Source organism: Poecilia formosa, unplaced genomic scaffold (genome assembly GCF_000485575.1).
Source record: "Poecilia formosa unplaced genomic scaffold, Poecilia_formosa-5.1.2 Scaffold46, whole genome shotgun sequence".
Taxonomy (NCBI): Eukaryota; Metazoa; Chordata; class Actinopteri; order Cyprinodontiformes; family Poeciliidae; genus Poecilia; species Poecilia formosa.
Genome location: NW_006799985.1, coordinates 507490 through 520791, shown reverse-complemented (window position 1 = coordinate 520791; position 13302 = coordinate 507490). Strand labels below are relative to the sequence as shown.

The window sequence follows — 13302 nt, the reverse complement described above, 5'->3', positions numbered from 1 at the left end:
TAATTGCAACATATCTAGAAATTTCATCTATTTTGTCTTCCATGCAAAATACACATTGGTGCTTGTGGTTGTAACTTTACAAAGTTCTAAATGTAAATACTGTCATCGTAAACAGTACTAGATGTTGGAAGCTGTTATAAAACTGTCAACCTTTCTAAAAGAGTGACTGAGACAAAGTTAATTTATACAGTACATCCTTTTATTATCGCAAATATGCAAGAAAAGTCAAATGGAGACACTGTAAATGAACACATGCCCTTTAATACCACAGTCTAATTGTTTTAAACACTTTAAATAATATACATTTGCACCTTATTATATGCTTTGAAATGTTTTTTGTTTTTTTTTATCCATATGTACACAATGTAATGTTCTGACTTTTCTTTTAACTCTTTACTGTGAAGTGGCTTTGAGATCTCTCAAAAACACGAAGGTCCCATAAGGCCTACGAGTCCTGACAATTCAATACACAGTAACTGTACAAACTGAGCCGCCGAGGAGGGGCGGTGAAAGCCACGTGAATACTGACGAGCGCTTCATCTGAAAAGGGCCGACAACAGGGAAGGTGTCCGAAAAATTTCCAGTTGTTCCGAATGCGTCGAGATGTCTAAAAGGGAGCATCTTTCTTTTTCAAAATCACAAATTTCAGCTCCTAAAAGGTAACACGAGATGCCTTAAGTCTTACATTACTGAAGCACAAATTGGTTTTACCTTCAGCGGTAAGAACAACCAAAGTAAGTTGAGGTCAGCTGCAGAGTCGAGTTGCCTTGCACGTTGTGAGCCTGCTCGTGTTTTGACTCATCAGTTTGTTTGGTTTGTTGCGGTGTGGTCCGGCGTAGGAGGGCGTTCTGTAAACGGGGAGGCAGGAAGGGGCTGGGGGAGCTCCGCGAGAGAGAGAGAGAGCCCGACATGCCTCTCTCCACATGAAAAAACAGCATGGTTGACCATTCCCTTTGAGGCAACTGGATCCAAAAGGAGCAAATCAGAACAAAGACGGTTTGCTTTGTGAGAAACTTCATCCACTCTCTGCTCCTGTTCAGACTGCAGAACCCAAGTTTAATGAAAAACTAAAGAAACAAACCCAGTTTAAATCAAGAAACTGCCAGCACCAACAAAGATCAGAGTTAAGCTGCTTTTTTTTTGTTTTTTTTGTTTCAACTCTGGCTTTTGGAATGGAAGAAACAGCATAGTTAAGTTATGCACAAATAAAAAGCGTGAAAACTTTCTTGCTTCTGTCTTTGATCGAAGACATGCTGAGTGTAAGAGCAAGAGAAGAAGAGAAGGAGCGACTAAAATGCCGCCCACTCGCCTCTTTGTGAACAACAGATTGATGCTGGGAGAGCAGTTCAACTTTAGGTTCTGCCATATGTAATGTGTGAACAACCTCTGAAGTAATCTGGACTCAGAAGTGACAATATTCAAACAGAACTGACAGGACTTGGAGGATCAAATGTTTGCGTCCTTCATACGGTTTTAAATAATGCAGCGTGGCTCAAAGAACATCTTGATGCTCGTACAATCAACACAACTGGCACAGTTTGTTCTGTTGGATGCCTAATTTTCCTCCGTGTTTTTCAGTACTTTAAACCCAACGCACACCTAAACATAAAACAGCTTGACTTGGCGTTGTTTGCTGGGCTGTAATGATTCCTCAGAACGAGTGGGACCGGGCAGGTCTGTGGTAAACTTCGTCAAGTGCAAACAAACATTAAGCATTTAAAGTTCATCTCCTGCTGATTCCGAGACACACTAAATGTCAGCTCTAAAACTTGTGCTAAACGGGAGACGGTTTGAGCAGACATTCCTCCAGATTTCTTCTCTTTTTAATTGTTTTTTTTTTTATCATACTCAAATGCTTCAGATCAGCAAAGTAATTTTAACAATAGACAAAGATAACATTGCTAAATGCAAAAATCAATTTTTAAAATTATTATTATCATTATTAAGGGGGAAAAAAACAACCTTGTTTTGAGTGAGCAGGTAATTACCCCGACAGTTTTTGTTTCTTTTTTTACCCAGGCTCTTTATTATCATTGAATCGTGAATTTTCATTTTGACTGATTCGAGTGAGGCCTGCAACGATTTGGATGTTGATTTGAATCTTTCCTAGCCTTCCTATGTAACTCCACTTGATTCTCATCTCCCTTCAATGCTCCACCTGAGATTTCTTCCAATAAACTCGATTTCTCGGGATGAATTTCATGGTTTGCTTGAGTCACAGAAGCCTTTGAAGTGGCTTTGTAACCCTTCCCAGAGTGATAGATGTGAATGACTTTGTTTCTCATTTGTTCTTGAAGTTCTTTTAATCAGGGTGTGATGTGTTGCTTTTACAAACTCTTTGAGCCTGCTTCATATTGTTAGACATGTTCTCTTGATCCTACACAGCTGGACGTAGCTAGTAAAACAAAACCAAAATGTGGTTAATCCCAGCTAAATGGTTGTTTTAGGTTGATTTTCTCTCCTAATAAATGAAATCATCATTTAAAAACTGTATTTTGCATTTACTCAGGGTATTTTTTGTCTCATATTAAAAGTTCTTTAATTATCTGAAGCAGTAAATTTAACACAAAAAAAGGGGGTAAATATGTTTTCATGGTGCTGTCTGTTTTATAGAAAATAAGCAGAAATTTTAGAGCAGCTTTCTTTTTTATGTGCACAACCCATTTGACTATAAACAATGTGGAAACGTCGAGGTTTTCTTCCATTTCTGCTCGAACAATGGGACTTTTTCTGGCTCCGATTTCATTGCCAGTCAGATTGCTTTTGCCACATAGCCTGCAGACATCTGAGTTGCTGCAGCCATTGCCAAGAAACGCTCCCTCGCAAGCTCTCGAAGCCTAATGAATACAATGTTCGTACATCCTTCATTTTGGAGAAAAGGGGTGGGGGGGAAAGAGACATTAAAAATAATCCTATTAATAATAATTGTGTACACCATGTGATGATAAAAACAGCAAAGCGGACAAGGAAAACAGAAACAGTTTAGCAAACAATGCTGAGTCCGCTGAGGTTTGACAGGGTCACGGGGGTTTGGGGCCTCGCAAAATTATATGATGTCCTTATCTTGTCATCCTTAACAACATCCTGGCTGCTGAAGCTTCCCTGGGCCACGGTGGGCCCCTCGTGTCACCAGTCAGAGCGGATGCTGGTCCCACAGAAACAGGACTGCATGACAGAGGTGGTGCAGATTGCTGTACATTGTTTTCTTAAAGTAGCTGTGGGAAAATCAGTCAGTAAATCTGCGCTAAAAACAGAGAGCTGCGAGATGCCAAAGCACCCGACGGTCCAACAGATTCTTTGGGTATTTTTATTTTTTTTTCAAACAGAATGAAAAACCTTTTGCTGCTGATGCTTTCCTCCTCTGTTTGGTCCTACATTCCCCGTGGAGTTCAGCAGAGTCAGTGAGGTTAAAAGTCTCTGTTAATACTTAGTTATGTTCTTGGAGGGGAGGCTGTGGTCCAGCTGGTGCAGAGAGGGGGAGGGGGGTGGAGGTGAGATGGGGACGGTGTGAAAAGATGGAGGAGGAGCAGGAGGAGGAGGAGGAGAGGGTTTGTTTGTTGCCAGTCCTTCTCCACCTCCGGAAAAAAAAAAAAAAAAAATCTCTAGTCCAGGGGTTCCTGTTTTATCCTGATAGGAGTGTTGATTGAGAGGCTCCGCCGGTCCTCGCGACACAACACGTACTCGCTGAACTGGGACGAGTCCACTCCGCCTCCACATGACGCCGCCACGCTGAAGCCCTTCTGGAAAAGACGCTCCAGAACCTGCACACGAGTCAAAAGACGATCGGGTGTTAAATACAACCATTTATTACTCATAACTTTTGAAATACTCATGTTTGTGTTAAGGATGAAACTCACAGTGAGCAACTTTTTGTAGAAAATGCATTAATTGTGATGCTTTGAGGTGTTGTTTGCTTAATTTTTGCAAAGTGAAATGAAACAAACTTCTTTAGAGCATTAATTATTTCAGATCAGCATTAGAGAAAACATAAAATTGTTGTTTAAATAAATAGTTTGACACGAGACCTGTTATAAAAACAGAAATTAATTAAAATCACGCTTCTTTACGCTGGTTCAAAAAATATCACGTTAATTAATGTTACTTAGAGGTGTTGATGTGGGACTAAACAGGTGCAAGAAAATTTATTGACACCCCCTGGTAAAAAACCTGAAAATAAATTCATATTTTATTGCACCAGTTAAACCTCACACTGAAAATACACCCAGCGACAGGTGAGTTTGTTGACGAAAAGCTAATTTTTGGTCCAATCAAATCAAAGCTCTTGACTTCAGTTAAAGTCCCAGTGGAGTTTCACAAAGCCACCTTTTTGCATTTGCGGTGGCAGAACTTCAAGTGCTTTTTGCAAGCATCAGTAACAATTCCTTGGTTTCTTTAAAGCTTTTTTTCTTTTTGTCAGTAATGTTGTGGCGCTAGAGCCTTTCATTGACAGCAGTCAGATGTGAAATGGGCATACAGCACAAGGTCAAAAGGTCAGAATCGAACTCTGGGTGCCTGTGTTGAGGTTCACCTCTGTAAAGCCCTACAAGCAACATTATTTGTTGTGATTGGTTAATATTTGAGCTCAAGGGTCATTCTGGAAACTTAATTGGACACAAAAACCTCCTCTTAATTTCTGCTTCATGCTGAAACTCTTTCAGTTAAATAACACATGCAGTGATCAGAGGGAGTAAATTAAGCAAATAATGCCACATAGTCCATATAAATGTTGCTGCTTTTTCTCTAATTTCTTCCCCAGATCTTAGCCGTGTACTGTGTGGACTCTGAAGGAGCAACCAATCAGTTACAGGAGATAAATTAATATTTAGAAAAACAGACGTGAGAGGAGTGTTGAACTTCTTCAGATAGTCATCAGTTCCAACATGCAGCACATGCCATTAAACCTCTTCTCAATCCAATCACAGAAAGTGATAAAAACCAGAGGGCATTCCCAACATCACACCACCTCTGCAATATTTATGCGACTCGTGCCGGATCGGCCACTGAGCTGAGGGCAGGAGGAGCTCAAAGGGATGTGGAGAGCCCGAGTGTGTTAAGGGGCCTGACTGGAGCTCAGCGCGGTGATTACTGGAGCTCCTAATTTGAGTAATGAGGCTGGGGTGAGGGAAGAAGTGAAGGAAGGAGTGAGGTCCGTGAGCGAGAGAGGGAAAGGAAACGACGTGCAGCGAATGAGGATGAGGAGGGAGATGTGGCTGATCGGTGCGAGGACAAAGTGCTGGAGCTGCAGGGAGCGAGCAGGAGATGGGGATGCATGTTAGCCCTCCAGTCTGGACCCTGACACACACACACACGCGCACAAGCATGCATGCACACCTACACACCAAATAGAGATACACTCAGACACGTGAACTCCTGCATCACTTTTCTCTCCTCGTCTGCTGTAATTCGTGTGGGATGCAGCTTATTTATTTTTTTATTTTTTTTATTTTTATTTTTTGGAGAGAGTATATATCTAAATCCCAGCGAGAGAAGTAGTGTGTATTTACTTATTCCCCCTTCCTTTGAACAGAGTGTGCAGTGCATGGAAATGAAAGGTCTCGCCAAGGGCAAACCCGTTCTGCCAGACACAGAGGCAGGGAGGTTCATCCAAACAGAAAGTTTTTCTCTTAAAGCTTGCACACGCTGACACGTAGACTCACGGTGAAGGAAGACCTCTGTAATTACAGAAGCGTGAGCCCCTTCCCTGGCTAAAGTGAGCTTTTTGGACCTCCAAGTCGAAGGCCTGCAGCCTTGCGTAGAAACCACACATAAACACTTACAGAAACTTGTTGAGCAAGCCACAGGCCCCCCCCATCCGCTCATGCATGTCTTCATTAAAGCCAAAATGCGGATCGATGTGCTGCTTGTAAGTTTAGCGGACCACTCTGAAGAGTCCGCCCCTCCCCCACTTTCATCCTCTGGCCATCCGACGGTGACAAACTCAGTAATTTGTGAGACAGAAGGGGTGGCAGACAGCTGATGGTGAGGGTGGCTAATTAAGAGACCTGCCCAAGCATCAAACACTCCAGAATCCATGACAGGCGACGGAGGAGCCTAACGATTATGGAAATGATATTACATAGCCTTCTTTGATCATTGCATCACATTGCATTTTCTCCCAATCATCTCTTAACACATGTGGGACTCCGTCGTGTTCAGCAGCGCAATTTGGTCACAGAGGAGAAGGGCCTGATCAATAAAGATAGTCTGAAAACACTTTTATGATTAACGCACCGCAGCACAAAAGACTTAAGGATATTATTATAGATGAATGTAACTGATTCAAGGATACTGTAATGACTATAAGATGCCATAAAAAAAGTTCACGTTCAGTTTTGTCACAGTGAATTAGTGCCATAGGGGGATAAACAATACACAGAATAATTAGGCTGCACCCAAGCTGAGGCTTCTAATGTCCACAGGACAATGTCCTGAAATCAATCCCTGCTGACAAGAGAAAGGAATACGCCGCGTTAAAAAGCACAAACATGTCTGGTTGCTCTGTTCTGCACTACGTTCTCGTGACCGCAGGCCTCCACATCCCAGCCTATGTTGTACTTATGCAGATTTTCCTGCTTACTTTTCTAGCTCACTTGAGCAAAACCATAACTAAGAAGTCAAACTGTGAGTTCTGCACAAGCAACCTGATTGGATAAAGACTGAGTCTGAGGAAAACTATTTCCATAACATGGAAATAATGGTCATTAGCAGTTTTTCCTAATTTTTTTCCCCCAGTTTGTCCAAACACTGTGAACTCCGTAATAGGCTGCAACAAAAACTGCAAACATATTCACCTTTTTCACATTTTCTTACGTTACAACAAGTTTCAGCGTATTTTAAAATAAAATGACGCTACAGACCTGCATTTGTGTTTAGCTCCTTTTACTCTGTTAACCCTAAACAACATTCTGTACCACTGCTCTCTTCAAAAAGTCACATTGATAATAAACAGAATCCAACTGTGTACGACTTAATCTGAGGACTAAAAAACAGACTGAGGTCAGGCATTAAGATCAAAGCAGGGTTTGGTTATAAAACACCACTGAAAGCAAAACACATTCACCTTTTAAATGTGGTCAAATGAGACAAAAACAAATCTTTTTGACCTGCACAAAAAATGGCACTTGAGGTGTAAAACTAGCACTGCGGATTATCCAAAAATAACACCATTATGGAATTACATGGTGAAACACGGTGGTGGCACCATCATGATGTGGGATTGCATTCGTCAAGCGTGACAGGGAAGCTGGCCATAGCTAAAGACAGATGTTGAATACCTTTTAGAAGACTGTACAAAGGCCTCCTTTCCAGTTGGACAACTATAGTTTAGTTTAAAGCATATGCATATTTAGTAACGGTCCAGTCAAAGTCTGGAACTGTCTGAGTTTGAGTTATCATCCAGAGGATAAGCTGTACTTTTAGTTAATAGAGGTTCAGTAAAGTTTTGACACAAGGCTGCTCCATGCACCTCATCAGGACACAAACCTTTTTAGATTTTTTTATTAGTTTTTATTTCCTTTCAGCTACTTTCTTTCTGAATATCATATAAAATCACAATACTCGCATTCGCAATTATATGCAATGTGACAACATGTGAACACTTTTATAAAGCAGTGCACAATATGGAAAATATTGCACTAAGTGCAGGAAATCAGGATCGAACTGCAAAGGATATAATAAGAACTAAATTAGCTCTTTGTAAGACTTCATTACTTCTGTCTGTTTCTTTTCCTGCTAGTAAGACTGAAACTGATTAAAAGCGTCTCCTTCCACTCTCCGTCCCAGGTGATCTGGAAACACGGCTCCACCAAACAAATGCAAACCATTCCGTATTTAACCACGTGAACGAGCTGCCCGAGGTCGCCACTGTTGTGAAGAGAGGGGGTAATATCGGCCCCTCCTAGGAATTTAGCAAAGAGGGTGAAGAAGGGAATCAAAGCGGACGAGTTTTAGGACTGGAAAACGGGAACGCGATGCAATATTAATGGCCGACGGAGCGCACAGACAAACTCGGAGCACCTCTGAGGAGCGGGTGCTCCTTGTGGCCCAGGATTCAGAGCTGATTGACACGTGTGACACGCGCAGGATGAAGCGTTTGACAAGTGTTGCACTCAGGAGGGGGCAGCGCTTTTGTTTAACAATGCACAAGCTCGACAAGGAACGTTATCTGCAGCCTAAGCATCTGGCATCGAGCAGCGGTGAAGCTCCAGCTCTTTGTAATTCTCTAAGCTGTGTGCCAGCGTTTACGACTCACCAGTGACAAAAGCACTTTGACTGTGGAGTATTTTCAGACAGAGCTTGGAGCAAATGGTCTGGATTTGTCATAGCAAACGGACGTTTTAAGATGTCCACAATCACCATGTTTTTGGAAATGCGAATTGTGAGAGGACTTAAGCAAGTTCTGACTAAGCTAACAAACCGCACCTGAGAAATTGATGGTTTTCAACCCTTTCCTAAAACTTTACTGTCACTAGTTTTGATATTTATAGCAGTAGGTCAGTGTAAAAGAAAAATGTAAAATTAACTCCATATCCCACTGCATACAAGGATTGTGTAGCTGCTTTACATTTTATTCGCTTTGGATCTGAATTTGAAACTACTATAAACCATAAAACCTACTTTCTCTGCAACAATATATCAACAGTAACTAAGCAATATGATTCTGTAATGTTCAGTGTTTCGTGTCTATTAAGAACAAAAATGATTTTATTGGACTTCTTCAAAAAAAATGTGTAAAAGTTGAAATGCATTTTTCTTTCAAATAAAACATTTACGTGCCTCCTTCACTGCTGATGTCTACATTTATAAATCCATATAATTTTACAATGAAGTTTGAAAACGTTTTATCAATTTGAACATTTTTTCCTCTTTAGATTTCAAATTTATAAAACTTTACTACTCTGTATAGAATCAGAGTCTAACAAAGGTCAGGTTGTTTTTTTCTACTGAAAGTTTTCAGGTGGGTGGAAAAATGAGCAGACAGTAATAATACCAGGTGGCATCATAAACAAAATCCCAGATGATAATGTGGAGAGTATTATTATAACGTGGTTATAATGACTAAACGACAATAAGACGCAAATGATTAAAAATGTGTGGTGAAAAAGTGTTTGTGCCCCCACAAATTGAGTCTGTTTTTACTTTTTCTTTACGCATAAATCTTTCACATCATCAACTAAATTTTAAGTTACATTAGACAAAGATGAGTAAAATAAGCTGTTTCCAATTTGTTTGGTTTTTTTTTAAAGGGAAAAAAGCTATAAAAACCAAACAAGATCTAGTGGAAAAAATAACAAATAAAACCTGTGTGACAAGATGAAGTAGGCTAATAAATCTCAGAAATCAAGATGTCATAACCTGATCTGGAACTGTCTAAAGTTTTGGACTCTACAGTAAAAAAAAAAAAAAACTGTAAAAGATATTATCCGTAAATAGAGAAATCAACCAAAATTACTCCAAAACCACATCAACAGCTCGTGCAGGAGGCGACAACAAAACCCAGAACATCATGAAATGCATTGGAGGTCTCATCCGACTCCGTTAGAATCAGTAAGAAAGAGACACGGCAAAAATGGCATCCAGAGTTTCAAGTTGAGAGCAAAACAAACGCAAAGGTCCATCTCACATTTGCTAAAAGACTTTCTGTGACTTTCAGGAAAATATTTTGTGGTATGACAATGGCAACAGTCAAACTTTTTGACAGGTAAGTGTCGCTTTACTTCAAATGTTAAACTAACACAACCATTCAGAAAGTGACGATAACAATAAAAGTGGTATAATGCTTTTGATTCTTAACAACTTGCCGTAACTGGCAAAATTGCAAATTTTGCAATAGAAAGAATAACAGTGAGACTCCAACCAAACGGCTCATTAAAATAACCCCTAAATGACGGCACTGAAGAGGCTGAATCATAAAACCGTTTGAGATGCTGAGACGTGACCTTAAACAGTCAAACACCCTCTGATGTGGCTGACTGGGCCGTAATGCATTCCCAGTTATCACCAATGCTAGATTGTAGTTGTTGCCTTCAATTTAGGCACAATTAGTTTAAGGTTTAGGGGAGAAAAACTTTTTCACGTAGGGCAAGGTTAGTTTAATATTTATCCATTAATTACCGTTTTGTTTTTTTATTTACTCATGTTGTTTTTCTCTAGTGTTAAAATCTTTAGTGCGTGCGTGTATGTGTAAGTGTATAAACTCATAAATTTAAATATTAATATGAAGGCTGGCCTATTTAAGTGTCGGAGGAGTCAGAGGAATCTGGTTTTTAACATCTCCACCTGTCAGAGCAATCAGCTTCCTGCTCAGCCTCACGTTGCGTTGGACCCAAGGTGCTACAGAAAGGGAGCTAAAAACTGGAGCAGTATTACAGTTTGTCTCTGCCACTCAGGCCACCGAGGAGCGCTGCGGAGGTGTTTGTGTGGCCTTGTCTGCTCTGATGGGCTTTGCTCTCCCTACTCAGCCGACGCAGGATTGATGGAGTGGCAGGGTGACATGTGAGAGGGTGTTGCAGCATGTTGCGTACGCTGCCTGGGCAGTGGGAGGGGGGAGCAGGCCCCTTATCCACTTCTGCCTCTGCTGTCACAGTGATGAAGGACGGATTGGCTCTGGTGTGATCTGAGCGCTTCATCACGGTGATGTATGGAGCAGCAGCCAAGGCTCCAGAGCTGGGACGCGTCTTTGTACACCTCTGCGACTCTTAGGTTAAATGTTTTCCCTCTTTTCTTTCTGCGTCCCTGCGCCGGGTCTGCACACAGCAGCGCAGGTGGTTCGCATTATTCACAAAATTCCAGTCATGACTTCATGGAGAATCACGTGCCAAGGTGGAGTTGTTTGTTCGCACTTTCCCAGAAGAACAAAAGGCAGGGCGAAATTTACTCAATATTTAAATTTTATTCCAGTTTTGTAACTTTTTAAATAAGCTCACGGAGTGCTTTCTTGAAATCAGGATAAAAAACAGACCTCTGTAGACAATCTCAGCTTTTTTTTTTTTTTTCCCACACATCTTTCTTTTTCCTCTCAAAATCAAAACTCTCATCAAAAACATTTAACACCTGTATTAACAGGTTTTCTGATCCACACCCTCCTCACACTTTCACGCTGCAGGCAGGGTGGGGTGGTGAGCACGTTTCCTCAGGGTTAATGCCTGGACTTGAAATCAGATCAGAGGCTCTTTGTCTTGCAGGTAAGACGAGAAATATTTAGCAAACGTTCTCATACCTGCAGTACATAATGAGCGAGTTGTTTAGAAAAATTTACCCGTACAACAACAACAAAAAGCAACAGCTCCATCTGCTCTTTACATCCTTATCTGCATAGACTCACTGAGCCAGGCCCTGCATCTGTTCTGATTAGGGTTTTTTAATGAACCTATTCTGTGTGTATGCAACTGCCACTACTAGAGCTGCACAGCATATTGTATCATAATTGTCACTGCAATATGAATGTGTGCTAAATCGCAGTCGCAGTGGGCTGCTTGGATGCTATATTTAGGAAGTAATTATATTTGTACAGACATACATTAATGCTCTGCATACAAATAATATAATACTCATTACCGTAGCATTTTCAAACTTTGTGATATTGCAACCAGAAACTTCATTGTATCTTACTGAGATTTTATGTGATAGATATATATAAAAAAGTAGAGCATTATTATGAAGTGGAGGGAAATAATAGACGTGTCTTTTGGGGAATGCTTCTTTCAGCTTTGCACATCTGCAAAAAGATATGTTTGCCCGTTGTTCTTTGCAAATAGCTCAAGCTAATCCAGACTGAATAAAGGACATCTGTGAAAACCAAGACAGGTCGATATCCGACTGAAAGCCAAAAGCCTGCCGTAATCTCAAGTCACCATCTTCCAGACAAATATAAGCAGCTTCCTCGTCCTGCAAGAAAGGGATTTTCACAGTATCATGCTGCCACCACCGTGTTTCACTGCAAGGACATTTTCAAGGTGATGCACAGTGTATATTTTCTGTCATGTATGTAAAACAAAAAAGCTCAACTGGGATCTGTTTGCTTCTCTGACAAACCTCCGAAGCCTCCACAGAACAATTGAACTGAAATGAAATTTTAACTAAATTAAAATTAAACCTTTAAATAGATAGATGTTTTCAGATTTTTATTTGTGAAACAAGTTTAAAGCTATTTTGCTTGAATTCATGTGGACCTATTGCATGAAAACCCAATAAAAGTATAACTGTATGAGGTTGAGGTTTGAAAAAGTTTAAGGGCTATTGTAATGCTAATCATATCAAACAACAATACCACAAAAACAGGTTTTCCTAATACCACACAGGAGCGTCTACACCTCTTTAACTGGGAGACGCTCCCAGTAAAACCTTGACAATCCAGCTCCACTTGCCATTAGCGCTTTTTTTTTTTTTTTTTTTTCTGACAGGAGCATCTCAGCTCACCTCACCTTCAGGAGCAACCTCATATTGGAAAAAAAAAAACAAAAATCGGAGAGGACAATAAAGTCTCTCAAATTGTGTTAGTCAGATGAGCTCACATCCTATAACCAGTCTCCCTGGTAAACAGAGTGGGAGAATGTTGTGTTAGTTGATGCGGCCAATTAATTATATTGTAAGTCATTTAAAAATCTATAAAGGAAGTATAAACTGGTTTAGGCTGTTTGAGAAATTGTAAGTATGGTATTAAAAAATGCAATACGTGTATTTCAATTGCCCTAAGCGGTGTTATATTGGAGTCTTTTTAAAAAAGGAGCTGTGTCTTAAAAAGGAGTAAAGCGTAAATTATGCATATCATTTCCCCCCCTTTCCATTCCTCTTCTTCATTTTTTTTGCAGGAAAACATGGCCGCAGTCTACACACGCTTTGTCCCGCACGCTGCGCTCACCTCCCTGGAGGTGGTCTCTCACACCGACAGGGGGTGTATGGTGAGGGGGGCGAGGTGGAGAGGTGTCAGAGCGCACCAGCTTGCCTCGGAGAGGCTCTCTCTGGCTGCTGCAGGGGTGAAGGCTCCTCTGTGTGTTAGTCTATTCGTGGCTGTGGGCTCCTAAGTGTGTTATATCGAGCCCGTGGTGTGAGACTGTTACTTTCCCCCTCGATCTTTCGCTCTCAGATCTTCGTGGTTAACACAACTGTAAAAGTAGTTTTCTGAGGTAGTTTTTATGGTGCCCCAACAACAGCATGAACTCTGCTTCAACAAAAGAGGCAAAAGACTCTACCAGCTGTCTACTTAAGAATAGAGTTGTGCAATTAAATTAACGCATATGAATATAGCGAGCACAGCAGTAAAAAAAAAAAATCCCAAACAAAATAATCCAAAATCAACTACGC

General features: G+C 40.8%; 1 protein-coding gene across 4 annotated transcripts in view; it reads right to left on the bottom strand.

Moving 5' to 3' along the window:
• Window positions 1–1135: 1135 nt before the first annotated feature.
• The window catches only part of kctd15b (potassium channel tetramerization domain containing 15b), a 29595-nt gene continuing 17428 nt past the window's right edge, over window positions 1136–13302 (bottom strand). For all 4 annotated transcript variants that reach the window (XM_007552127.2, XM_007552126.2, XM_007552128.2 and 1 more), the window contains one exon: window positions 1136–3761. In XM_007552127.2, the coding sequence (XP_007552189.1) occupies window positions 3603–3761 (159 nt within the window). In that variant the 3' untranslated portion in view covers window positions 1136–3602. The remainder of the gene's footprint in view (window positions 3762–13302) is intronic.